Source organism: Saccopteryx leptura, chromosome 1 (genome assembly GCF_036850995.1).
Source record: "Saccopteryx leptura isolate mSacLep1 chromosome 1, mSacLep1_pri_phased_curated, whole genome shotgun sequence".
NCBI lineage: Eukaryota > Metazoa > Chordata > Mammalia > Chiroptera > Emballonuridae > Saccopteryx > Saccopteryx leptura.
In genome coordinates, this window is record NC_089503.1 from 340968093 (window position 1) to 340993523 (window position 25431).

General features: G+C 37.2%; 1 protein-coding gene across 2 annotated transcripts in view; it reads left to right on the plus strand.

Annotated features, from left to right (window-relative positions):
- The window catches only part of CEP162 (centrosomal protein 162), a 90578-nt gene extending 66296 nt beyond the window's left edge, over positions 1-24282 (plus strand). For both annotated transcript variants that reach the window (XM_066358932.1, XM_066358931.1), the window contains exons 22-27: positions 351-578; positions 1866-2518; positions 5144-5285; positions 7615-7713; positions 10985-11119; positions 22335-24282. In XM_066358932.1, the coding sequence (XP_066215029.1) occupies positions 351-578; positions 1866-2518; positions 5144-5285; positions 7615-7713; positions 10985-11119; positions 22335-22544 (1467 nt within the window). In that variant the 3' untranslated portion in view covers positions 22545-24282. The remainder of the gene's footprint in view (positions 1-350; positions 579-1865; positions 2519-5143; positions 5286-7614; positions 7714-10984; positions 11120-22334) is intronic.
- Positions 24283-25431: the final 1149 nt, after the last annotated feature.

A 25431-nucleotide genomic window follows, 5' to 3' on the forward strand; every position in this document is an offset into this window, starting at 1 on the left:
GATGTTCATGTCTCTGTCTGTCTTTGGTTTTATATATGCATATGTTTGTATGCTTTCTTTTGTTAAAGGTATTGTAGTAGAATAGTCCCAATATCTATTTCAAATGAATGTAAAAAGATTTCTGTAAATTCATCAGTACTTAATTAGACATCATACTATAAGGTTTTTTTTCAGCTACTCTAAGTATAAAATTTAAAATTAATTTGTGTTTGTGCATTCATTTCAGTCCTGAGATGTGATATAAGCATCTCTTCGAAATCTAGACATAACTAATATAAGTGTTATCTGTATTAAATTGCTTAATTATAATATATTTATGAACATACATATATACAAAAATATTTTATTAGGTTAAGGAAATGGAAGGAATTTTAAAGAGAAGATATCCTAATTCTTTGCCTGCTTTAATATTGGCTGCATCAGCAGCTGGTGATACAGTGGGTAGAAATACAGTGGATAGAAATACAATGGAATTTATGGAAAAAAGGATAAAAAATCTAGAAGCCGATCTGGAGGGCAAGGATGAAGAAGCCAAGAGAAGCCTTCGTACCATGGAACAGGAGTTCCAGAAAATGAAAGTAAGTACCAGGTAGCCATAGCGATAGGGCTCGGAGATGGACCATGGGCTGGGACTTCTTAGATCTCATTTTAGCAAATAGCTGTAAACATCTTTTCCTTCAAAATCTTCACCATGAGTGTCAGATGCATAAGAAACCTTTATTTTTTAGTCCTCCTTCAGTAACTTATTTTAAACATGAAATAATCAAGTTCTCAATGATATTAGAATTAATATAAATTAAGTCATGTCATGAAAGGCAGAGTAAAGCATAGCTGATATATATTCAGTGTAAAACTTTTTGAATTATCATGGTTGAAAATATTTTTATTGAAATTTACATGTTCAGAGGCCCGTTATCACAGTTATGGGATGTTGAAACTGTTGCCATGTCACTCTCCTCACTAGGCTGTGAACTTTTTGAAGGTAAAAATTGAGTTTCTTTATCCCCAGAATCTGACCCAGTGCCTGGCACTCAGTCATAGCTAAATAGTCATTGAATGAATGAGCAAACACTGTCAGTGCCTTGTTCACAGACTACACAATTGAGGTTACTTTATTTATAATAAAATCTCCAGGATATAAATTTCAAGTTGACTTATTCCCTGTGAGATTTCTCAATTGATATTCAGGGAAAGCTGAAAATGTGCTGTATCTTAAAGACTTGAGTACCCCCAGTTGCTTTCCCTGTTTATCCTCAAAGAGTATCTAGTTTGTTGATTTGCATAGGAAAGAGTATACAATAATAGGTTTGACTGTTTAAAATAAGCTTTAAATAGGGGGTTTAAAATAAGTTTTGGGGTATGCAAGAACATGTGTAAGTTAATGTTTATTAAGCAGCATTAATTCCAAAATTATATAACATATTGAGAATACAGTGGTACGTTGAGATACAAATTTAATTCGTTCTGTAACCGAGCTCGTAAGTCAGTCAGCCCATATATCAAACTGCCGATACTGGACCCATGCGCCAGTGCCATCTAGCAGCAGCTTTCCGAATCACGACTCATATCTCAGAATTTCACTCGGATCTTAAACAAAAATACAGACCGAGTCTCAGCTTGTATCTTAAAAATAAATTGTATGTTGGTCTGTTCATATCTCAAGGTACCACTATATATAATGTTCTTCTCTCCAAAGATTAGGACTTCAGTTCATTTGACTAACTCAGAGAGCAGAGAGTAGGAGGCATCAGAATGTGTAATGATTTCTAAACTAACAACATGGTAGGTTCTGGTAGGATGCAGGGCTTCAGTGACTAATGAAATGGTTAGCAGTGGTTTGGCATTACATGGAATCTTTCCTTCAGATTCAGTATGAACAGAGACTGGAGGAGCAGGAGCAGCTACTTGCCCACAAATTGAAGGAAGCACCCCAGAACCAACATGACCATGCCTCCAGGGTTAAAGCACTAGAGAAGGAGCTTGATGACATTAAGGAGGCCCATCAGATCACTGTAAGAAACCTTGAAGCAGAAATAGACATGCTTAAACATCAGAATGCTGAAATAGAACTCAAGAAAAATGGCAAAGATGATAAAGATTTCCAGTGTATAGAATTCCAGGTGGAACAGGCTCATGCTAAAGCTAAACTGGTAAGACTCAATGAGGAGCTGGCCTCAAAGGAGAGAGAAATAAAAGACCTTTCGAAAACTGTGGAGAGGCTTCAGAAGGAAAGAAGAATGATGCTTTCTCATCAGAACTCCAGGGGCAGGGAGGAAATGACTACAAAAAGGGTGAAGAAAGAGGTTTTGCACCCAAGTAAGGGAAATGCTGACTCCCTCCCTGGAGCCCTGGATGACAAACTTTACCAACCACACACCTTTACTGATTCCCATATTTCAGAGGTTTTACAAGAAAACAGCAGATTGAAAGGTGAACTGGAGAGATTAATTGTAGAGATGAATGAGCTGAAGATGAAATCTGAAGTAGCTATGAACCAGTTTGAGAATGCCATAAAAAGGTAAAATGTGAATTTGTAAATACATGGGCACAAAAACATAAAATTTTTTTAAATTATAAGATTCATTTCTTTTGGATAGTTACTGTATACTCTAAACTGAATTTATAGTCAAGTTTTAAGAAGTTGTATTATATCGCTAAGCATAGATGTTTCAGAGTAGGATCCTCTAGCTTTTGGAAGCCAGAATCTCCTGTCAGCCTGAACCTGAATCTCCATGTCAGCCCAAGCCATGTCTTTGGGCTGATCAGTCTTGTCTTCTTTGTACATGACCCATTGGGCCTTCTTTTGACGGAAGATCATTATTTATGATTGCCATAGGCAGAGCACTGTCAAAATGTTATTATGGAAACGAATTGACATTCTAAGACAGCGGTTCTCAACCTGTGGGTCGCGACCCCAGCGGGGGTCGAACGACCAAAACACAGGGGTCGCCTAAAGCCATCGGAAATACATATTTTTAGGCGACCCCTGTGTTTTGGTCGTTCGACCCCCGCCGGGGTCACGACCCACAGGTTGAGAACCGCTGTTCTAAGAGGTCAGGGTCCTCTTTTCCAAAATGATCTTTTCAAATTAAATCTTGTGATCACTTCCATTCATGCCTTAAAGAACTTGTAGTCATCCCTTTCCTTCTCAGAATCTCCAAGTACTATCTCCTGTCTGTTTCCTTGGAAGTTTCTCACATGCTCAGATTTTTTTCACCTGATCAAACCAAATTCTGGTCATCTTTCTCCATCTTTCTGTACCAGTTTTTAAGTAGCCTCTTCTTTTATTTCCATCTCACTTCCTCTTAAATGTGGCTCTCCTCCTCATTATTCTTTTAAGCCTGGCCTCAATAGTGACTTTTCTCTGCCCGGCGGTGTTTTCTCCATCCCCATTCTCCTTGACGTTGTTGACTACACTGTCTTTTCTGAATGGTTTCCCCTTTTAACCTCCATGACATGGCAGCTCTGACACTTTTTTTTTCCTGTTTCTGGTCCTTTTAACTGACTCGTGACTCTTCTTCATTCTCCCTCCTCAAAAATCTGACTTTCTAAGCTTCACTTGCTGAATTTCTTCACTGCCTTTTGCTCTTTCATGTTTCAAGTCCTCCCTCTTCAACAAAGTATTTCCTAGAGCTTCCCAAGAAATTTCCTGCTTCTACCTCCCAACTCTTATATAATTTGTGTACCAAGAAAGCACTAATCATAACTCTTCCTTGTAGCTCCTTGAGAGCTACATTAATTAATATCATTACTTGTATTATATATTGAGAATATATAACATATGCCCTTCAAAGCTTAGGACTTCAGCACATCTGTCTGACTGAAGGAACACCGAGTTGGAGGCATCATGATGAGTAATGAGAGCCTGCATGAAGGAATAGATACGTCCTGGTAGAATGCAGGAAGAATGAGTATAGGAATGCTAACAAATACTTATTATTAATTGGCAGCGTCTCATTGTGTCATCATGGTAACCATATTGCTTCCAAGTTTAAACTTTTCCTATAGAACCGAATGTGATAGTAGCTGTGAAGCTATTTGGAAAGAATCACATTCTTTCCTAAAAATGATTTAAAATTCAGGTTTTTCCTATAATTTTTTCTATACATATTTATAATTTTTTAGTATTGTTAGCTCTGGGTCTGAGATGTGAGAAATAACCTTTCCTAGTCCCAGATATAGGCTGTTTTTTATTATGAACAGTTATATCATGGGTGCTTTAGATCTTTATGTTTTTCTTAGGACCCTAATCACACTGTTCTCATGATGAAATATTCATATAATCAAATAAGCAACAGATACGTTTGTTTGGAATTGTCATTAACAGATACCAACCGTAATTTACTAAATATCTACTTTGATTAAAATATTGTCCTTCTAAAAAACATTTTTTTAATAAGAGAAGACATGCTTATCTATAAGAAATATATCAGCTCTTTAGTTATAACTTTAACATTTACAAAACTGCCTCTGAATGCATAAATTTTGTCTGAGACAAATGAAAAGTCACACTTAATGGTCCAAATTAATTAGGTTCAGTTACCCTGTGTCCTGAGAATTACTGTAAAATTTTCTTCTTATAACATGCACCTAGCTGAGCCATATGCATGGGACAAAACTGGAGATTGTTGCCTAGAAAAGCATTAGAGATTTTAAAAGGAACAATTGTGATAATCCAAATAAGAATCTGGGCAAGAAATCTGACTTTTTCTTAAAAGATAAAATGACAGGCCCTATTCTTTAAATCCAAACAGAACATTTAGAACCTTTGACTCCCTCAGAAAGTGCAGCCACAGGCGGGAGGGAAAGTGGGAGGCCTGGCCTGGACTCTGAGGTTCCGCTCTGTTGGGCTCAAACCACAGCTCTGTAGTTTACTGATCTGGGACCCTAGATATATCACTTTTTCCTATATTGAAGTTTGCCTTTATAAAATGCAGTAAATAATGTGAGCTCATGGAGCAGCTGTAAGAAATCTTAGGCAATAAACAATATGTAAGCACCTAACGCTGTGCAGTAGATAGTGTTGCCCTCCCTCCCATTGCTTCTTGAACTTCGAAGCTTCTTACTCTATTTTTGTGCTGACCTTGAGGTTAGAGGTTGAAAAGTTGCTTTTATGTGTTGTTTTCATTTGTTTGCTCTAAAGGGTCAAGGAAGATACTGCTACATACATCACATCTCTCAAAGCGTCTCATCAGAGAGAAATAGAAAAACTCCTTTGCCAAAATGCAATAGAAAATTATTCTTCCAAAGTAGCTGAACTAAATCATAAAATAGCAACTCAAGAGGTAGGTAACCTTAACAGATTTTGACTTTAATGTGATTTATTTTCAGTACTATTGTTAATAGAACATTATTTGGAAATACTTTAAATTCACTGTTATGTTGGTGATAGAAATGGTATTTTTGGCTTGATTTTCTTTTTATGTGAGGAAACCATTACCGTAAATTTATTCTAAAGTTATAACTCTGTTTTGCACTTTTGTCCCTATATCCCTCAAATAGATCTTTTTCTAAGTAGGTGTTACTGGAACGTTGAGGGCTCTAACATGATGGAGACTTTAGTACTTGAACTTAAATATTAAACCATCTTCCTCTACCCTAAGTCCCAACTGACAATTGCTGTAGTCACTTTTGCCCTGTAACCTTTTGTTCATTAAACAAATAATGATTCTAGGTCTCTAGACAGTCAGGCACTGGAGATAAAATAATGAAGAGAGAGAGAGAGAGAGACAGCTCTAGCTATTATGAAGCACAGTCTTTTAAAAATGATGACGAGGCATGCCAAAAGCTCATCTGTATTTCCTCAAAAGCATCTTCCTTCTTGGATCCTTTGGATCCTTCTTGGATGTCTTTTCAGACGTCTTTCAGAGGCCATGTGGCCTCTTCTATGGTGGCAGTAAGTTGAAAAAACAGCCTTAAAATAGAATATGCAAATTACTTTCAAATAGTGTATCCAAGAAAAAAAAATATGGCAAAATGTTAGCAGTTGGTAATTCAAGTTGAAAAATATATGAATGTTAATTTTGCTCATCTTTTCTGTAGGTTTTATTATTAAAAAACAAGCCGAGGGGGAAAACTTCAAGAAATAATTATCTCACCACCACCTCTCCCACCTATATTATTTAAGAGCATCTTAATTAAAAATAAATCTGCCAGTTGGGGAAATTTAAATATGGACTAGATATTAGATACTATGAAATTATTGTAGATTTTCTTAGGTGTAAAAATGTTACTGTGGTTTTGTGAGAAAATACCCTGTAAGGAGATGCATATTGAGGTGTTTGGGGTACTTAACAGTGAAATGTAATGAGGCTTGTAATTTAATCTCAGATAGCTAAGAAATGACTATGGCTGTATTTAATACTTCAATGAAAAAGACTTAAAGTACTTTTCAAAAGTAACCATTATAGTTTGACCAGATGGTGATGCAGTAGATAGAGCATTGGACTGGTACACGGAGGCCCCAGGTTCAAAACCCCAAGGTTGCCAGCTTGAGCCACGGGCTCATCTCACTTGAGCACGGGATCATCAGCTGAGTGTAAGGTCGCTGGCTTGAGTGTGAGATCATAGACATGACCCCATGGTCACTGGCTTGAGCCCAAAGGTCAATGACTTGAAGCCCAAGGTTGCTGGCTTGAGCCAGGGGTCACTTGCTCTGCTGTAGCCCCCTGGTCAAGGCACATATGAAAAAAACAATCAGTGAACAACTAAGATGCTGCAACAAAGAATTGATGCTTCTCATCTCTCTCCCTTCCTGTCTGTCCCTCTCTCTGTAAAAAAAAAAAAAAAAAAAAAAAAAAAAAGGAACCATTATATAGCCTTGCAGATAACTGTAGCCTTTTTCCTCATAAGAATCGGGTGTCAGTGTGCAGTATAGACATTATATATATTAAGTGATTATATAGTGAGAGCAGTCTAGGAGAGGTGGGAAAAGTAGTATCATTGTGCCATAATGCCATAAATACATTATTTTCCCAGAATTGCATATATAATATTGCAAACTGATTTAAACGAAGTCAGCATAGTCTGATCATAAAAACATTAAAGAGATGAATTCTTCCAAATTTTTTCAATTCCTGATGGAAGTACTTGTATTGTTTCTTTGTCTCAAAATATGAGACTAACATTTATATCACAGATATTATTAGGCTTGTGTCATCTTTATTTAGTTGTCTTAATAGCTCTTTAATGCAAAGCTGTTATTCTTCTTAATCACGAAGTATAAAGATTATATTGGCCATTTTCTTCAAAATGTTTAGACTTTATAGAAGTTTATTCTAACATGTATTTTTCAGGCCTTCAGAAGAAAAGTACTAGAGACAAAGAAGTCAAGTAGTTACATAGTCATTAATTTGTAATATATAAGGCTTTATGTTACAAATAAACATTATGTTAAATGTTGAAAGAAATGAAACAATGAATTTATTCAGTAAATTTAATTCAATGAACTTAATTCCAATGGCAGTTGATTTCTATGTTAGAATATGGTAATTTTAAAATATTAGGATCTTTACTTTTTAGTACAAACAAAAGTCATTAGTTAGCTTTCTTATATTTTTCAAATAATGTTCAAGGAAGAGCTTTCTTAACTCAGTACTTCTAACAATTTCCAAGGTACTTATAAAGCATTCCCAAGATCAAGTTAATGAGCTGCAGAGTAGACAAGAGTCTCTCGTAGTTTCTCAAGTTCGAGAAGAAATCCTACAGAAAGAGGTAAGAAATAACAAAAATATTGGGCTAACTTAAGCTTCTCTTAGCCATTTCAATCATACTCATATTTATGCATAAATTTTTTAACTTAAATGTGCAATTAGACATAGCCTAAAAATACCACATGTCAAGAAAATATTAATAACTTGTTCATGGAAAGTCAGTTATTTTCTGTGCAGTGGAGATATGTGATGTTCAGTTCTTTTGAATGGTTAAAGCCATTTTTGGACTAAGACTATTTGGTTAGAAAAATTGGTAATCATGACAGTGATGCTGGATCACCAATAATAATATAATTACAGGAAATAGACCTTTTTGGAAACTCTCATACCATTCATAGTTATCGATTTTTAAGTGTTTAGTATGTACTAGGCACTGTGACATGTGCTCTGTGTGGTTCTCACTATAACCCCAGAGCGTAGGTACTGTTATGCCCCTTTTATAGAAACAGGAAGCATTTTTGATCGTGCATCTTTGCATATGTGTCCAGTCACCTTCATGGGATAAGTTCACTAAAATACAAGAATTTTTAAAAAATAAGTTATTTGACTTTAATAATTCTCTTAAAGGTGCATTTCATTAGATACAAATGAAAGGATATTTTCTCTAGTCTTGTCTAGAAGCAAGTTTTTGAATTTATGTAATTTACAAATGAATGTTTAATCATGGAAACTAATTCATTAATTAGTTGATGAATAATTGTTAAACACCTTCTCTCTGCTGAGCACAGCTTTAGAATAAAGTAGAAATCCCTGCTTTCATGGAGCTTATTTTATTTGGGGAATCAGACAATAAATAAATATGTTTGATAAACTAAACTAAGACATCATCTTTAAAGTACTTAAAATAGTGCTTAGCACATAATGCCATGGCTCATTACTACTTGTAATTGAAGATTGATTCAAACACAGTTGTCTCAAGAATCCTGCGGCCCAGCTCCCTTTCAAGTAGGTGTCCCTCACTGTTCCTTGGACATCTCTCCATCGTAGCACGCCGTACAGGAACTCTCATTCACTCAGCTCTGTTATCAGTTGACCAAAAACTCCCCAGCTGTATGTCAGGAGATGAATTATCTGTAGATCATAAAATAGCGATGGCTGGAAATGTTGTCTAATGACAGACTCACAATTATTTTTCAATCATTAAAGAGTGTACAGAAGTTAAAGTGACATTTAACCATTACGTGTATGACAACGCCTCTGACAGCCTTTGCAGTTTGGAATCTTTCGTTGTTTTGACATACAGTGTGTCTGTAAAGTCACGGTGCACTTTAGACCGGTCACAGGAAAGCAACAAAAGACAATAGAAATGTGAAATCTGCACCAAATAAAAGGAAAACCCTCCCAGTTTCTGTAGGATGATGTGGCAGCATGTGCACATGCACAGATGATGACGTAACACCGTGTATACAGTGGAGCAGCCCACAGCCATGCCAGTCAAGATGTGGACAGTACAGAGGAAAGTTTAGTGTGTTCTGTGGCTTGCTAAATTTGAATCCGTGACCAAAGTGCAACGTGAATATCGGTGCGTTTATAACGAAGCGCCACCACATAGGAATAACATTACTCGGTGGGATAAGCAGTTGAAGGAGACCGGCAGTTTGGTGGAGAAACCCCGTTCTGGTAGGCCATCAGTCAGTGACGAGTCTGTAGAGGCTCTACGCGATAGCTACCTAAGGAGCCCTAAAAAATCTGTGCGTGGGCCCACATCGAACTACACTGAATAGGTATGAAACTGGGAGAGTTTTCCTTTTATTTGGTGCAGATTTCACATTTCTATCATCTTTTGTTGCTTTCCTGTGACTGGTCAAAAGTGCACCATGACTTTATGGACACACTGTAATGTGATGCCTGGCACCCATCACCACAGCATGTTCTAGAAAGCCTCTGACCTTTCTGCAATTAATCCAGTTAAAGTCTGCTTTTTTTTGGTTGTTGTTAGAAATAGTTCACTTAAAATTTGAGATGTGCCCTGGCTGGTTGGCTCAGTGGTAGAGCGTCGGACTGGCATGCAGGAGTCCTGGGCTCTATTCCCGGACAGGGCACACAGGAGAGGCGCCCATCTGCTTCTCCACCCCTCCCCCTCTCCTTCCTCTTTGTCTCTCTCTTCCCCTCCCACAGCCAAGACTCCATTGGAACAAAGTTGGCCTGGGCACTGAGGATGGCTCCATGGCCTCTGCCTCAGGCGCTAGAATGGCCCTGGTTGCAATAGAGCAATGCCCCAGGTGGGCAGAGCATCGCCCCCTTGCGGGCATGCTGGGTGGATCCCGGTCGGGCGCATGTGGGAGTCTGTCTGACTGCCTCCCCGTTTCCAACTTCAGAAAAATACAAAACAAAAAAAAAAATTTGAGATGTGCCTCTGACTTAATTTGCTTGCATTTTTACATTTTTAAAGCTAATTTAGGAAGAGAGGTTGTGTGTGTGTGTGTGTGTGTGTGTGTGTGTGTGTGTGTGTGTTAGTATTATCAGTGTCATTAGGTACTGGATGTTTCCATGTAAAACATGATTGAATTTGTTAATTTTATCTATTTTCATTTGCTTGTTAATTATTTTGATGTTAGTAAATTATAATTATATGGCATAAAGAAAAAGCAACTGATTGTTTCATCAAGCCCAGAATAAAGATCCACACATCCTCTCCATTTAACTCTCTGGTGACATAAAATACCATTTTCTCTGTGGGCCATGGTGTATAAAAGAAGGGTCTGCCCCAGATTGTAACTTCCTCTGTGTCTTTCATCTCTGCAATCTCTAGACCTAAGAGAGCAGCCAGCACAGAAAGATTATTATTTCATTATCTCTGTATGCATGCATTTATTTGTGGGATGAATCATAAATTTTAATATGATAAGAGCCAAAAGAGAATTAAAAATAGTGTTATAGGGAGTTGATAAAAGAAGGATCCATATTTATTAGACTCTTTCTGTATTAATTTTAAAAGGAATCACTCTATTAACAAATACTTTGTAGCAAAGCTGAATGTACCAAAGAAAAATGCGCAGCTTAATTGTGAATGCCATAAGCCAGGACATACGTGGGAGGTAAAGGTGGTCTAATTATCTGAAATTATGAGATCTAGGATGAGCTTTTACTTCCTGACATAGAGAACAAAAGGTATTAATTACCCTAACAACTGAAGATACCTTTAACAAGAAGCCTCTTATCTGGAGAAACTTTAAACAAAGAAAATGTGATTAATGTTCTTTTTAAATCTACCTTTAAAATAAATTATTTTCTTATCATAGTTTTTCATTTACTTCATACCTCAATTTTAGATTACAAAACTCTTAGAAGAATTGAGAGAGGCCAAAGAAAACCATACGCCAGAAATGAAACATTTCATGGGCTTAGAAAAGAAAATTCAGCACATGGAAATAAGACATAAACAAAGAGAGCAAGAACTTCAACAGGTAAAGTAGTAAATCACATTTACATAATTGTATAGTTCTCCTTAAATACTTCCAGTTTGCTATAGTTTTGTCATCGCTAGCAAAACTGACTTTTTTTAAAGTGTTTCCATTATATATTGATTTTATTAACAATATGTACATAGCTTTTAAGAGAAAAATGACTTTAAATCTCAGATACCTGAAGATTGGTTTGCCTTATGTGAAGAAATAGAGAAACAACTTTATCATGTTCTTAATTATTGGTAGGTATCTAAGAAGTTCAAGTAATTTCAATAAATATTTGTAAGAACTAGCTCTACATTAAAATGTGATTATTTAAATTATGTGCCAACACTAGTAATATTACTATATACTTAATCATAAACAGATGACTTAATAGTAAAACTGGCATACCTGACCTGTGGTGGCGCAGTGGATAAAGTGTCAACCTGGAACACTGAGGTCACTGGTTCAAAACCCTGGGTTTACCTGGTCAAAGCACATATGGAAGTTGATGCTTCCTGCTCCTCCCTCCTTTCTCTTTCTCTCTCTCTCTCTCTCTCTCTCTCTCTCTCTCTCTCTTTCTTCTCTAAAATGAATAAATAAATTTTAAAAAAACTGGCAGAAATAAGGTCATATGTGTTTAAAGCATTAGCCTTGGTGCTGATATTTGACTTTGCTTCAACGGTATATATTCAGCTTGGTCTGGTACAGCAAAATATTATTAACTGGGAAACTTAAAAAAACAAATTAATTTTTTCACAGTTCTGGAGGCTAGAATTTCAAGATCAAGGTTCCAGCTAAATTGATCTTCTGGTGAGAGCCCTCATCCTGGCACGTACCTGGCCTTTCCTCAGTGTGTACACTGTGGTGTGGCAGAGGGGATGTAGAGACAGAGCTCTCTGATACCTCTTCCTATAAGGACACTAGTCCAATCGTAATCCAGTTGTGCTCAGGGGCCCTGCCCTTGAGACCTCTATTAGTTCCTAACTCTAAATACAGCCACACAGTTAGTTAGGGCTTAAACATATAAAAGGGTTAGGGGTGGCACACAAACATTTAGTCTAAAACAGTGTAAATTTATACATTCTTTGCAAACAGAAATTTCACATACGTTCAAAGCTTTATGATTGACCTAAGTTCCACAGAGAAACCCTAGGCACAATCTCATTAAAAGTCTCCACCTCCAGCTTAGCGACTCACAATCAAGAGGGAGCTCAAAACACGGATCTTTTCCCTAGTTTTTATTTATTATTATTATAGGAACTACAGAGTGTGAAATGGAGAGCAAAGAGATTAATAAAATTTCTCATTCTTACTCTTATTTGTGGATTTCTCTTAAAAACACATTGTATAAAGGTAGTAGAGTTTTAAAGATATCCTTGATTTATAGAGAAGGTGATGGATTTCAGTTTCATAGTAAAATGCTAAATTGGGATGTCATCTAGATGGCAACATTGGCTGTTCTGACTTCAGTTTCCCTCACAGGAAGAACAGCTAGCATGCATTCATAAACAAGGCAATTGGGGAAATTTCAGAGCACAGAGATAGGACTGACCTACCCATTTGTCCCACAGAGACCAAGAAGGACTACATTAAGAAGGGTAGGGAACAGCCAACTCTGACTGAAGTACTGGCCCTCCCACAGGCCAGCATAGTGCTGCATCAAAAGGCTCCCTGGGACCTACTTTTTCTCCAGTGGGGAAAAGAGAGCCCACAATAAGCATCCAGCTTGGCACCACAGCAGTTTGCTTCCCAGGAGGCCCACTTAGGTCTCACCTCATGGGGATTTTGGGTCAGAATCTATAGGGCTCAACCAGTGGAGGTCAGATTGTGACAGAAAAGTTCAAGAACTCACCTCCTGCCATGGACATACCAAATCTTTAGCTACATATAGAATAGTCTCTGAAAGCAACCCAGAAACTAGGTGAACAACTTATATATCATGCAAATAAAAACCCACATCAAAACAGGTAAGGGAAGCTGAGACACAACCTCATCAAAAGTCTCCACCTCCAGCTTAGCGACTCACAATCAAGAGGGAACTCAAAACACGGATCTTTTCCCTGAGGAGCAAAGAATTTGAACCAGGTACTTTAAGACCTGCACCAGAGAGATGAGCCCCCAAAACATACAGCTTTGAAAGGCAGTGGGTCTTGTGTCCATGAAACCCACAAGACTATAGTGTACTGAGAAACAGCTCATAAAAGGCTAATCAGGCAAAGGAAATAGACATACAAATTCAGGAAGCACAGAGAATTCCAAACAAGATGGACCCAAAGAAGCCCACGCTAAGACAAATCATAATTCAAATGCCAAAATTAAGACAAAGAATTTTAAAAGTAGCAAAACAAGTTATATACCAAGAAATTCCTATAAAACTATCATGATTTTTCTTTTTTAAAATTTTATTTAGAAAATTAAATTTTAACAGGGTGACATTGATCAATAAGAGCACATAGGTTTCAGGTAAACATTTCTATAGCATTAGAACTGCTGATTATGTTAAATAGACATCACCCTTGCCCTGGCTGGTTGGCTCAGCGGTAGAGCGTCAACCTGGCATGCGGGGCACCCGGGTTCGATTCCCGGCCAGGGCACATAGGAGAAGCGCCCATCTGCTTCTCCACCCCCCCCTCCTTCCTCTCTGTCTCTCTCTTCCCTTCCCGCAGCCAAGGCTCCATTGGAGCAAAGATGGCCCGGGCGCTGGGGATGGCTCCTTGGCCTCTGCCCCAGGCACTAGAGTGGCTCTGGTCACGGCAGAGTGACGCCCCGGAGGGGCAGAGCATCGCCCCCTGGTGGGCAGAGCGTAGCCCCTGGTGGGCGTGCTGGGTGGATCCCGGTCGGGCGCATGCGGGAGTCTGTTTGACTGTCTCTTCCCATTTCCAGCTTCAGAAAAATACAAAAAAAAAAAAAGAAAAGAAATAAGCAAATGGGACTACATTAAACTAAAATGTCTTTGCATAGCAAAGGAAATCATCAACAAAATGAAAGCACAACCTACTGAATGGGAGAAGTTGTTCACCAATGAGACATCCAAGAAGGGATTAGTCTCCAAAGTATGTAAGGAACTCGTACAACTTACCACCACCCCCCTAAGAAAGTATCAGATTAAGAATGGGCAGAGGACCTGAAGAGATATCACCAAAGAGGACATACACATGGCTCAATAGACATATAAAAAGATGTTCAACATCACTATTCATCAGAGAAATACAAATTAAAACCACAATGAGGTATTAACTCACACCTGTCAGAATGGCTATTTTATGAGCAATGAATCAACAAACAGTAAGTTATCAAAGATGTGAAAAAAACGGAACCCTCATGCTCTGTTGATAGGATTGTATATTGATGCAGCCACTATGGAAAACAGTATGAAGGTTCCTCAAAAAAATTAAAAACAGAACCACTATATGACCCACTAACTTCACTTCTGGGTATTTATGAAAACAAATCCAAAACACTAATTTAAAAAGATGTGTGCATCCTTGTGTTCATTGCAGATTATAATAGCCAAGATATGGAAGGGACCCAGTGTCCATCAGTAGATGAATGGATAAAGAGGGTGTGTGTGTGTGTGTGTGAGTTTAATGGAATAATCAATTACTGAGCCATAAAAAAGAATGAAATCTTGCCCTTTGTGACAACATGGATAGACCTAGAGGGTACTATGTTAAGTCAAATAAGTGAAACAGAGAAAGACAGATAACCATATCATTTCACTTATACATGGAATTAAAAAAATAAAGGAGTCACCAAAATAGAAACAAACTCATGGGTACAGAGAACAAATTGCTGGTTGCTAGATGGAAAGAGGGTGGGGGAAATGAGTGAAAAGGGTTGAAGGTATTAAAGTAGACCGAATGCCAGTTATAAGAACCATTCACAGGGATGTAAAGTACAGTCTAGGGCCTACAGGTACTAACTATGTGTGGTGTCAGATGGGTATTGGACTTATTAGGGTGATTAATTTGTAAGTGATATAAGTGTCTAATCACTGTGTTGTACACCTGATGTATGTCAACTGTAATTGAAAAGTTTCTTAAACATTTTAATTTCTAGTAAAAAGAAAATTTTTGTAAACTAAATGACTATGGATGTTAATAAGAGTTATTTGGTGATAATTTTGCAGTATATATCAATATCAAATTATGTTGAACACTTCAAGTGAATATAGTGTTATATGTCAGTCATATCTCTTTAAAAAGTTTTAAGAAGTCAAAGACAAATAGAATTTTGTAAACAGCAAGAGAAAAGCAACATGTTACATATGTTGGAATTTCCATAGACTACAGTATTTCTCAACAGAAATTTTGCTGGCCATGCGACAGTGAGATAATATATTAAAAAATATTGAAAGAAAAACTGTCAATCAATAATACTATACCTGGCCCTGGCCAGTTGACTCAGTGGTAGAGCATTGGCCTGGCGTGCAGGAGTCCTGGGTTCAATTCCTGGCCAGGGCACACAGGAGAAGCCCATCTGCTTCTCCACCCCTCCCCCTCTCCTTCCTCTCTGGCTCTACCTTCCCCTCCCACAGCCAAGGCTCCATTGGAGCAAAGTTGGCCCGGGCGCTGAGGATGGCTCTGTGGCCTCTGCCTCAGGCGCTAGAATGGCTCTGGTCACAACAGAGCAACGCCCTAGATGGGCAGAACATCGCCCCCTGGTGGGCATGCCGGGTGGATTCTGGTCGGGCACATGCGGGAGTCTCTCTGACTGCCTTCCTATTTCCAACTTCAGAAAAAATACAAATAAAAATAAATAAATAAATAAATAAATAAATAAAATAATACTATACCTGGCAAACTGTCCTTTAGAAATTAGAATAAAGACTTTCAGAAAAAACCTAATGGAGTTCATCATCCCTAGCCCTGCCATACAAAAGTTCTAAAAAGAATTCAAGTAGAAATAAGAGAATGATAATTAACATCATAAGAACATATGATTGTAGGTGTAAACTCACTAATAATGGTAAATATGATATATAGTCAAAGTCAGATTCTCTAATGTAATAGTGCATAATTTACTTAGAACTCTAGATTAAAAATTAAAAACCAAACTTATTTTAAAAACCATAAATGCATTAGTTTATTATTGGATGCACAGTATAAAAATATGTAAACTATAGTATCAATAACCTGAAAGTGAGGGTGGAAGAAGTAGAAATGTAAGGTATGCTATCAAATTTAAGTTTTTATCAGTTTAAAATAGGACATTGTAAATACATCACAGTTTATATAAGCCTTAAGGTAATCACAAAGGAAAATTCTGTAGTAATTACACAAAGAATTATGATAAAGGAGTCAAAACATGGTGCTATATTGCCTGACCAGGTGGTGGTACATGCTGAGGACCCAGGTTCGAAACCGTGAGGTCACCAGCTTGAGGACAGGGTTGCTGGCTTGAGTGTGGGATTACAGACATGATCCCGTGGTCGCTAGCTTGAGTCCAGAGTTCACTGGCTTGAAGCCCAAGGTTGCTGGCTTGAGCAAAGTGTCACTGGCTCAGCTGGAGCTCCCTGGTCAAGGCATAAAGTGATGCAACTATGAGTTGATGTTTCTCATCTCTCTTCTTTCCTGTCTCTCTATCTCTGTCTCGTTAAAAAAAAAAAAGTGCTATAAATGTCATCAAATAATAAATGAGTACAAGATGTAAGAAATAAGGAACATAGGATATATAAATCAGAAAACAAAATCTCAATCATACGTTCTTATCAATCAATAATTACTTTAAATATAAATGGATTAAATTCTCCATTCAAAACCATGGGATTGCTGAATGGATGAAAAAACAAGATCCAAACAATATACTACATATAAGAGATTCAGTTTAGCTTTAAAGATACAGATAAACTAAGAGCGAAGGGGTAGAAAAAAATATTTCAAGCAAATGTTAACCAAAAGAAAGCAGGACTAGCTAGCTATATTTATATCAAACAAAATAGATTTTAAGCTACAAATACCAGAAGACACAAAAATATGATAAAGGGGTCAATCCATCAAAATATAACTATTGTAAATATTTATGAACCCAATACCAGCACACCAAAATATATAAAACACTATATCAGAACTAAAAGGGAAAATAAAATAGCAATATAGTAATGGTAGGGGACTTTAATACCTTTCTCTAAACAATGGATATATCATCCAGCAGAAAAATCAATGAGGAAATGGCAGGCTTGGAATGAACTGTAGGCAAAATAGACCTGGCAGACATATACAATGCATTTCCTCTGACAGTATCAGAATGTACATCCTTTTCAGTCACATGAGGCGTATTTTCTAGGACAGATCATGTTAGACCACAAAACGATTAGCAAATTTAAGAAGAGTAAAGTCATAGCCAGTATCATTTCTGACCACAATGATATGAAACTAGAAATCAATAGGAAGGAAACTGAAAAAAAAAAAATCTCAAATTTACATGGAAATTCAACAACATTCCTAAATAGTCAATGTATCAAAGATGAAACCAAAAGGAAAATAAAAATGTCTCTTGAGACAAATGAAAGCGCAACATACCTATAATTATGGGATTCAGTAAAAGCTATTGTAAGAGGGGAGGTTATAGGGATAAAGTCCATACATCAAGAAAAAAAGACCTCAAACAACCTGACTGTACATGCCAAGGAACTAGAAAAAAATTTAGCAAGAGAGGAAATGAAGATTAGAACATAAATAAATGAAATATAGAATAGAAAAGCAATAGGAAAGTTTAACAAAACTAAGCATTGATTTTTGAAATGATAAACCTGACAAAACTTTAGACTAACCAGCAAAAAAGATTTAAGATTAAAAATTCAAAGAAGAGGAGATATTACAACTGATACCGCAAAAATATACTGCTCACAAAAAATCAAGGAGCATTTCAAAATGAATATGAAGCAATTAAATATCCCCTAATTTTTGTGAGCACTATACAAAGGATCCTAGGAGACCAATGAACAACTACCGTGGATATTTCACAGCGCCACAAGAAAGTGGGTATTTCAGTCAAGCTAACTATAATCTTTTTGCTGGTAAGGTGTCTGGCCTTAAGTTTGTAAAAATTGCTACACTTATGAAGCACCATAAAAAGAGCTATGCCTTTATACCTAAACAAATTGGATAACCTAGAAGTAATTGATAAATTCCTAGAAATATAATTTACCAAGATTGAAATCACTAACACATACAATACTAGTATGGAGATTGAATCAGTAATCAAAAATATTCCAACAAAGAAAAGCCCAGAACCAGATGGCTTCACTGGTGAATTCTACCAATGAAGACAAATAAATGCCATTCCTTCTCAAACTTCTCCAAAGAGTAGATGAGGAAACACTCCCCCAAACTCATTTTACAAGTCCAGCATTATCCTGATAGTAAAGCCAGATAAGAATACTGCAGGACAAGAAAACTATATCCCACTATCCCTGATGAATATAGATGCAGAAACTCTCAAAAAAAATACAAACCAAATTGTAACATTAAAATTGTCACATACCAGGATCAAATGGGATTAATCCCTGGGATATAAGCATGGATCGATATATATGAATGAATAAATGTGGTACATCACATTAATAGAATGAAAAATAAAAATCATATCTCAATAGATGCACAGAGAGCATTTGACAAAATTCAACTTCCATTCATGACAAAAACTCTCAACAAATTAGCTATAGAAGGAAAGTGCCTCATAAAGGTCATATATGACAAGCCCATAGCTAACATTATACTCAGCAGTCAAAGGTTGAAACTTTTTTTCTCTAATGTCTGTAACCGGACAAGAGTACTCTCTCTCCCCACTCATCTGCAACACAGTACTGGAATTCCTAGCCAGATCAATCAGGCAAGAAAACGAAAGAAAAAGCATCAAAAGGAAAGGAAGAAATAAAATTGTCTCTATTTGCAGATGACATGATCTTATATAGAGAAAACCCTGAAGACTACACCTAAAAACTTGGTTAGTCAATGAATTCAGGGTGCAGAGTACAAATATCTATCTACAAAAATCAATGGTGTTTTTACATATTAACAGCAAATTATCTGAAAAAGAAAGCACTCCTGTGTACAGCAACACCAACAGCAATAAAATACTTGGTAATCTAGCCAACAAAGTAAAGGATCTGTACACTGAGAACTATAAGATGCTGATGGAAGAAATTTAATAAGACAAAAAAGTAATGGACAGGTATTCCATATTCATAGATTGGAAGAATTAATGCAGGTTTCCCACACTCTCCAAAAGTAGTCAGTCCTATGAAACCTTAAGCAGAAATGGTGTAAATAGAAGCAGTTCCATGAATTCATGTGTAAAATTTTTAGCCTTCTCAGACCCCCAGTCATACCAAATGCCCCATAAAACCTAAGATAACATTAACAGAGTAAAAGCAGTGCCACCCTTGCTGATTGGGGTGCATGCTGCCTCTATCAACAGCTTGCTTGCAAAACAAACAATGAATGCTATGTTCACTTTTGCCTTTACTCACAAATGCAAAAATCTTGGCATTTCTTTTGCTTAGCAAAACCAGATACTAGTATATAGGTTTATCATAGAAGTGGCATTAAGGTAATTTTTGAAAAGCAGGGAATAATTTTATTGTTAAAATGTCCAAAGTCAATGTATAAAGTTAGTGCACTCTGTATCAATATTTCATTGACATTTTTAATAGTATAATCATGTTCTGCATACAGTCAATGATGGATGGCATATATATATATATATTTATGGTGGTTCCATAAGATTACATACATAGCCTAAGTGTATATACTAGGAGATACCATCTAGGTTTAAGTGCACTCGATAATGTTTATACAGTGACAAAACTGCCTAACAAGTTTCAAAGAATGTGTCTCCACTCATTAAGGAACAACTTTAAAATTTACAGAACCATAAAGGCCCCCAAGTAGCACAATCAATCCTGGCAACAAAGCTAGAGGCATCACACATTCTAATTTTAAACTACATTACACAGCTACAGTAATCGAAATAGTATGTTACTGGCATTAAAAACACACATTAAAACAATGGAACAGAATCAAGAGCTCAGAAATAAGTCCATGCATATACATACAGTCAACTAATATTGACCAGGGAGTAAAGAATACTCCATGGAGAAATGACAGTCCCATCGATAAATGATTCTGGTAAACTGAATATTAGCACACAAAAGAATGAAACTAAACACTTAAATATAATACATGAAACCATAAAGCTCCTAGAAGAAAACATAGGGAAAGAGCTCCTTGACAAGTCTTGATAATGAGGTTTTGGATATGATACAGAACAGCAACAAAATATAGTTAAGTGGGACTAGTATATCAAACCATAAAGTGTCTGCATAGCTAAAGAAATAAAGTGAAAAGGCAACCTGTAAAGTGGGAGAAAGTCTTTGGAAACCACACATCTGTAAAGGTTTAATATCCAAATTATACAAGGAACTCATAACTCAATAGCAAAAATAATAATAATTAAAAATGGGCAGAGGGCCTGGATATTTTTCCAAAGAATATATATATTTAAATGGCCAACTGTTACATGAAAAAGTACTCAAGATCACTAATTATTAGGGAAATGCAAGACAGACCCACAATGAGATAACACCTCACACCAATTGGAATAGCTATCATGAAAAAGACAAAAATAAGTACTGGTGAGGATGTGGAGAAAAAAGAACGCTTGTGCCCTGTTGGTGGGAGTGTAAATTAGTGCAGTCACTAAAGAAAACAGTATGGTAGTTTCTCAAAACATTAAAAATGGAACTATCATGTGATCCAACATTCCCACTTTATATGTCTGAAGGAAACAAAATCACTATACCAAAGAGATATCTGCACCCCGATGTTCACTGCAGCATTATTGTGACAGCCAATATATGGAAAAATGTAAATGTCCACTGGCAGAAGAATGAATAATGTGGTGTATATACATACAGTGCAATAATACTCAGCCATTAAAAATTAAATTCTGCCATTTGTGACAACATGGATGGACCTTGAGGGCATTATGCTAAGTGGAGCAAGTCAGAGAAAGATAATATTGGGTGCTCTCACGTGTAGAATCTAAAAAATACCAAACTCATAAAAAGAGAGGAAATTAGTGGTTGCCAGGTGGGGAAACTGGGTAAACATGGTCAAAGGGTGCAAACAGCCAGTATAAGTTCTAGGGACGTAACTTATAGCATGATGACTATGTTAACAATACTGTATAGGGTACTCGAAAATTGCTAGGAAGATCTTAAATTTTCATCAGAAGGAAATAATTTTGAAACTGTAGTGATGTTACCTTAGAATTGAAATTTTATACAGCATTTTATGTTCCCCATAAATACCTGTTTACATAATATTTTTAAAGTGCTTTTATTTTAGAATTATGAAGTGATTCTAGAGCAAGGCAGGACTATAGATAAAAATTATACTGGAGATGTTCAAGCATGTTTAAAAATATTGATTTTGTTGCCCAACCTAGTTTTTATATGTCTAACTTTCTGTGACTTGTACTGCTTATGACTAATGATTCCCTTACGGTATTTGCCAGGGTGCCCTCACTTCACTATTGAAAAAACTGACCCACATAAGCAAGGCAGTCTGGCATGGTGGGTAATAGCAGGACTCTCCCAGGCTGCCTGGGTGTGAAACCCGATTCTGCCTCCAATGGGCTGTGAGTGAACCTTGACCAAATTATTATCATTTTTATCTTATCCGTGCTTCCATTTCCCCACCCGTTAAATGCGGATAAATATATAAATTCTACCTCCTGGGTGTATGGCAGGGTTAAATGAGTTAACATGCATAAAATGTTTAAAACCAAGCCTGGCGCACGGCAGATGCTACCTGTGTGTGCTTTTATCATTATTTCTCTTTCTATAATGAATGTGGTGATGTGTTGTGTATTAAAGCTGTCTTGATTGTATCACAAGTGGTGTTCTGAAGAGGAATAGTGTTTGGGGGATGTTTTCCAAGGTTCTAGAAATTCCTGATGCTTTAAATGGTACTCTTATTCACAGCTTAAAATAAAATAAAATAAAATAAAATAAAACTTCCTATCAGAATTAGATAGTAATTTCCATCTTTACCTGCAAGCCTGTTTATTGGCACAGTGAGCTCCATTAGGTAGGGCTCCTCCTCCTTCCAGGTCACTGGTTTACTGCCCCCAGCACCATCCCACTTCAGCTCTTTGAGATTGTTAAATGTTCTTCACCCACCCCCATGAACTCACAGTAATATGGAATTTCTTTTACTTTCAGATAATACAGCAGACACACCAAGTAGTAGAAACTGAACAAAACAAAGAAATTGAGAAATGGAAAAGACTCACACAGCTGAAGAACCGCGAGCTGGACAAGTTCCGCAAGGAGTTGGACGCAATATTAGATGTTCTCCGAGAGCTGCATCGGCAGGGCGTGGTCGTGCCAGTTGCTTTTGCAGACAAAGTGACTGCGCCAGATTATTACTAGGAGTTCAGATTCCACAGGACCTGCTGGACAGTCCTGAAGATGCCTGGTGGCTGGGGTTGTGCCACTGTCAGAGGAAGGCTTTTGAAAACAAGTGGTCCAGTATATTGCCAGAGAACAGCACAAAACTACCCTTCAGAATAAATTGCCCTTAACCAGTAAGGAAAAAGCATTATGGTATATTTTACTGAAAGTCATTAACCAGTTATATTTTAAATAATTTATGGACAAGTCTCTTTATGTCAGATGATTAGAATTGGTGAATTTTATAGTAAAAGTTCTCACTTATATTCTAAATAGGAAAAGAAAGTTGCACATACTCTGTCATTGTTGACTAAATGTGTATTCTTAGTTTTCAGTGCTAGAAAAAAAGCTCCTCTTTCTCATGGAAACAGAGGAATGTGAGCACAGCGGCTTGCACAACCACATTGACAGGCACCTGACTAGCTGAACTTTGCAGTAATTTGGGCGAGAATTGTTAACGTCTGTACAAGTAGACAATGAACTATCTTGAGCTCTCCCAGATTTCCACTGCTACCTCTAAATGCCTCTTTTTTCACCTGATGGAGATACAAAATATATTTCACAAGTAGTAGGGGGATTTGATTTATTGTTTTATCTACATGTCTTAAATACCAGTCCATTTTTTATCTCTTAAGATTATAGACAAAATGCAACATTTTTACTTTCTCTATTTAAAAAGTAATATATGTTCTTTAGAAAAAACTCAAAACATGTACAAAAGTAGCCAGATTATTATTTTACAATTCCCATTTCCAAAAGCAGATAGTATTGTAAGATTAAAAGATACTGGTGAGTTAAAGCTATAGCCCCTTTGTTTTCAAATGTTATAGCTGAGCACTGTCTAACAGAAGCATAATTAATGATAGCCACATAAATTCTTCATCTCATTATAGCTACATTTCAGAATATTTTAAAATGAAGTTAATTTGAGAAGTTTATATCATCTAATATATTCAAAATGTGAATATAAAAGTTGAGTTTTTACATTCTTTTTTTCATACTATCTAAATTCTGGTATAGTAAATATTTATAAACACATCTCAACTTTGGCCACTTTCCACTTGCTCAATAACCATAGGCTAATAAATGTAATCCTAGAATAATTACAATGTGAAATACTGTATAAAGGACAGGTAAAATAGATCTTGGTGAAATTGTGAATAGCAAACATGAAATGCAGAAATTAAATATAAGAAATACAGTGACGGCCCTGGCCAGTTGGCTCAGTGGTAGAGCGTCGGCCTGGCGTGCAAGGGGCCCCGGGTTCGATTCCCGGCCAGGGCACACAGGAGAAGTGCCCATCTGCTTCTCCACCCCTCCCCTCTCCTTCCTCTCTGTCTCTCTCTTCCCCTCCCGCAGTGAGGCTCCATTGGAGCAAAGATGGCCTGGGCACTAGGGATGGCTCCTTGGCCTCTGCCCCAGGCGCTAGAGTGGCTCTGGTCACAACAGAGCGACGCCCCAGAGGGGCAGAGTATCGCCCTCTGGTGGGCGTGCCGGGGGGATCCCGGTCGGGCGCATGCGGGAGTCTGACTGTCTCTCCCCGTTTCCAGCTTCGGAAAAATACAAAAAAAAAAAAAGAAATACAGTGACTGCTTAATGTCCCGTATTTTTTAATGTCCTTGTCCTAAGAGGGTAGAAAAAGCATTAATTATTTGCTACATTTTTATGGGAAAGAATCTTATTTTAAGTTATATATTAATATAGACTATTTTGGTTATTATTTGCTTTGTGTGTGTTTTATCTGCAAACCTATTAATTTATAGCTACAGCCATTCCTCCCTGTTTCTGACCAGCTATTCATGTGGACTTTGTTCCAGGCACAGACATCACTAATTCTGAAACACAAGAAAGTTGCAGGCATTGCATAGATGATTACTTACAGCAAAAGTGCATCCTATTTTGATGAGGATTTTATATTCTGTTTTGGGATAAGCTATGCACATGGCAGGTCTTTGATTCTGTTTACAGATTAAAGATCCAAGAGTACTGCCAGAACTTTTAGTTACAACTAAAAACAGCAAAAACCATACTCCATTCCTTAGTCACTGCACTGAGGGCCCAGGATGGTAACAAGGAACATAGACACAGTTAGACTCTGGAGTAAGAGGGCTTTTCTGAAGATTTGAGCTCCTCACAATGTAATAAGGCACCTACATCCACAGGCCTTCCCTTCAGGAAACTTACCAGAATATATGACTTGCTCCTGACACACCGCTTTTGTGCAGAGATTTCTAATCAGATCCACACTGTGAGCCCGTAGTATTCTATAACTAATATCTACCCATAACCCTGGGTAGTCCAGGCTTCCGTATGAGGGCCCCATACCATGTTGCAAAAATCTTTATGACATGTCTAGAAGATAAAAACACTCCTCTTTCCCACCCATCCCTACTAATCTAATTAGGTAAATCCAAGATATGCAGGCACATTAAATAAGAGGTATTCCTACTCAGAATAAAATAAGATACTTTGTAAGTTACAACAGCCGCCCTGCTTCAGAGAACTCTTTAAGGGAGAGGAGTGAGATTTGAATGTTTTCTAGTCCTTTTAAGTTACTGGACTAAGTTTGTTTTAGCATCTGAACCATTTATAGCCTTTCCTCAGTTTCTATAGAAGTCTTTAATAAAAAGCGCATGTGTTTTTTCTCAGTGCCTGTCCAGCGTGGTCAAGGGGGTTCCTAGCACTGTTACCCGATTTCCTCCCCACCAGGGTAAACCGTAGCAGGTCCACTTTCCTCTCTGGGTTTGCTGAAAACTTCATAGCCACCTAAATAGAATGAACAGGACAGGTTTTCTTTCCCACCTACACCTGTTTTTTAGGATTGTTGTAAGCAAAAGAGCAGTATCAATCAGGAAGTCTATTCCAC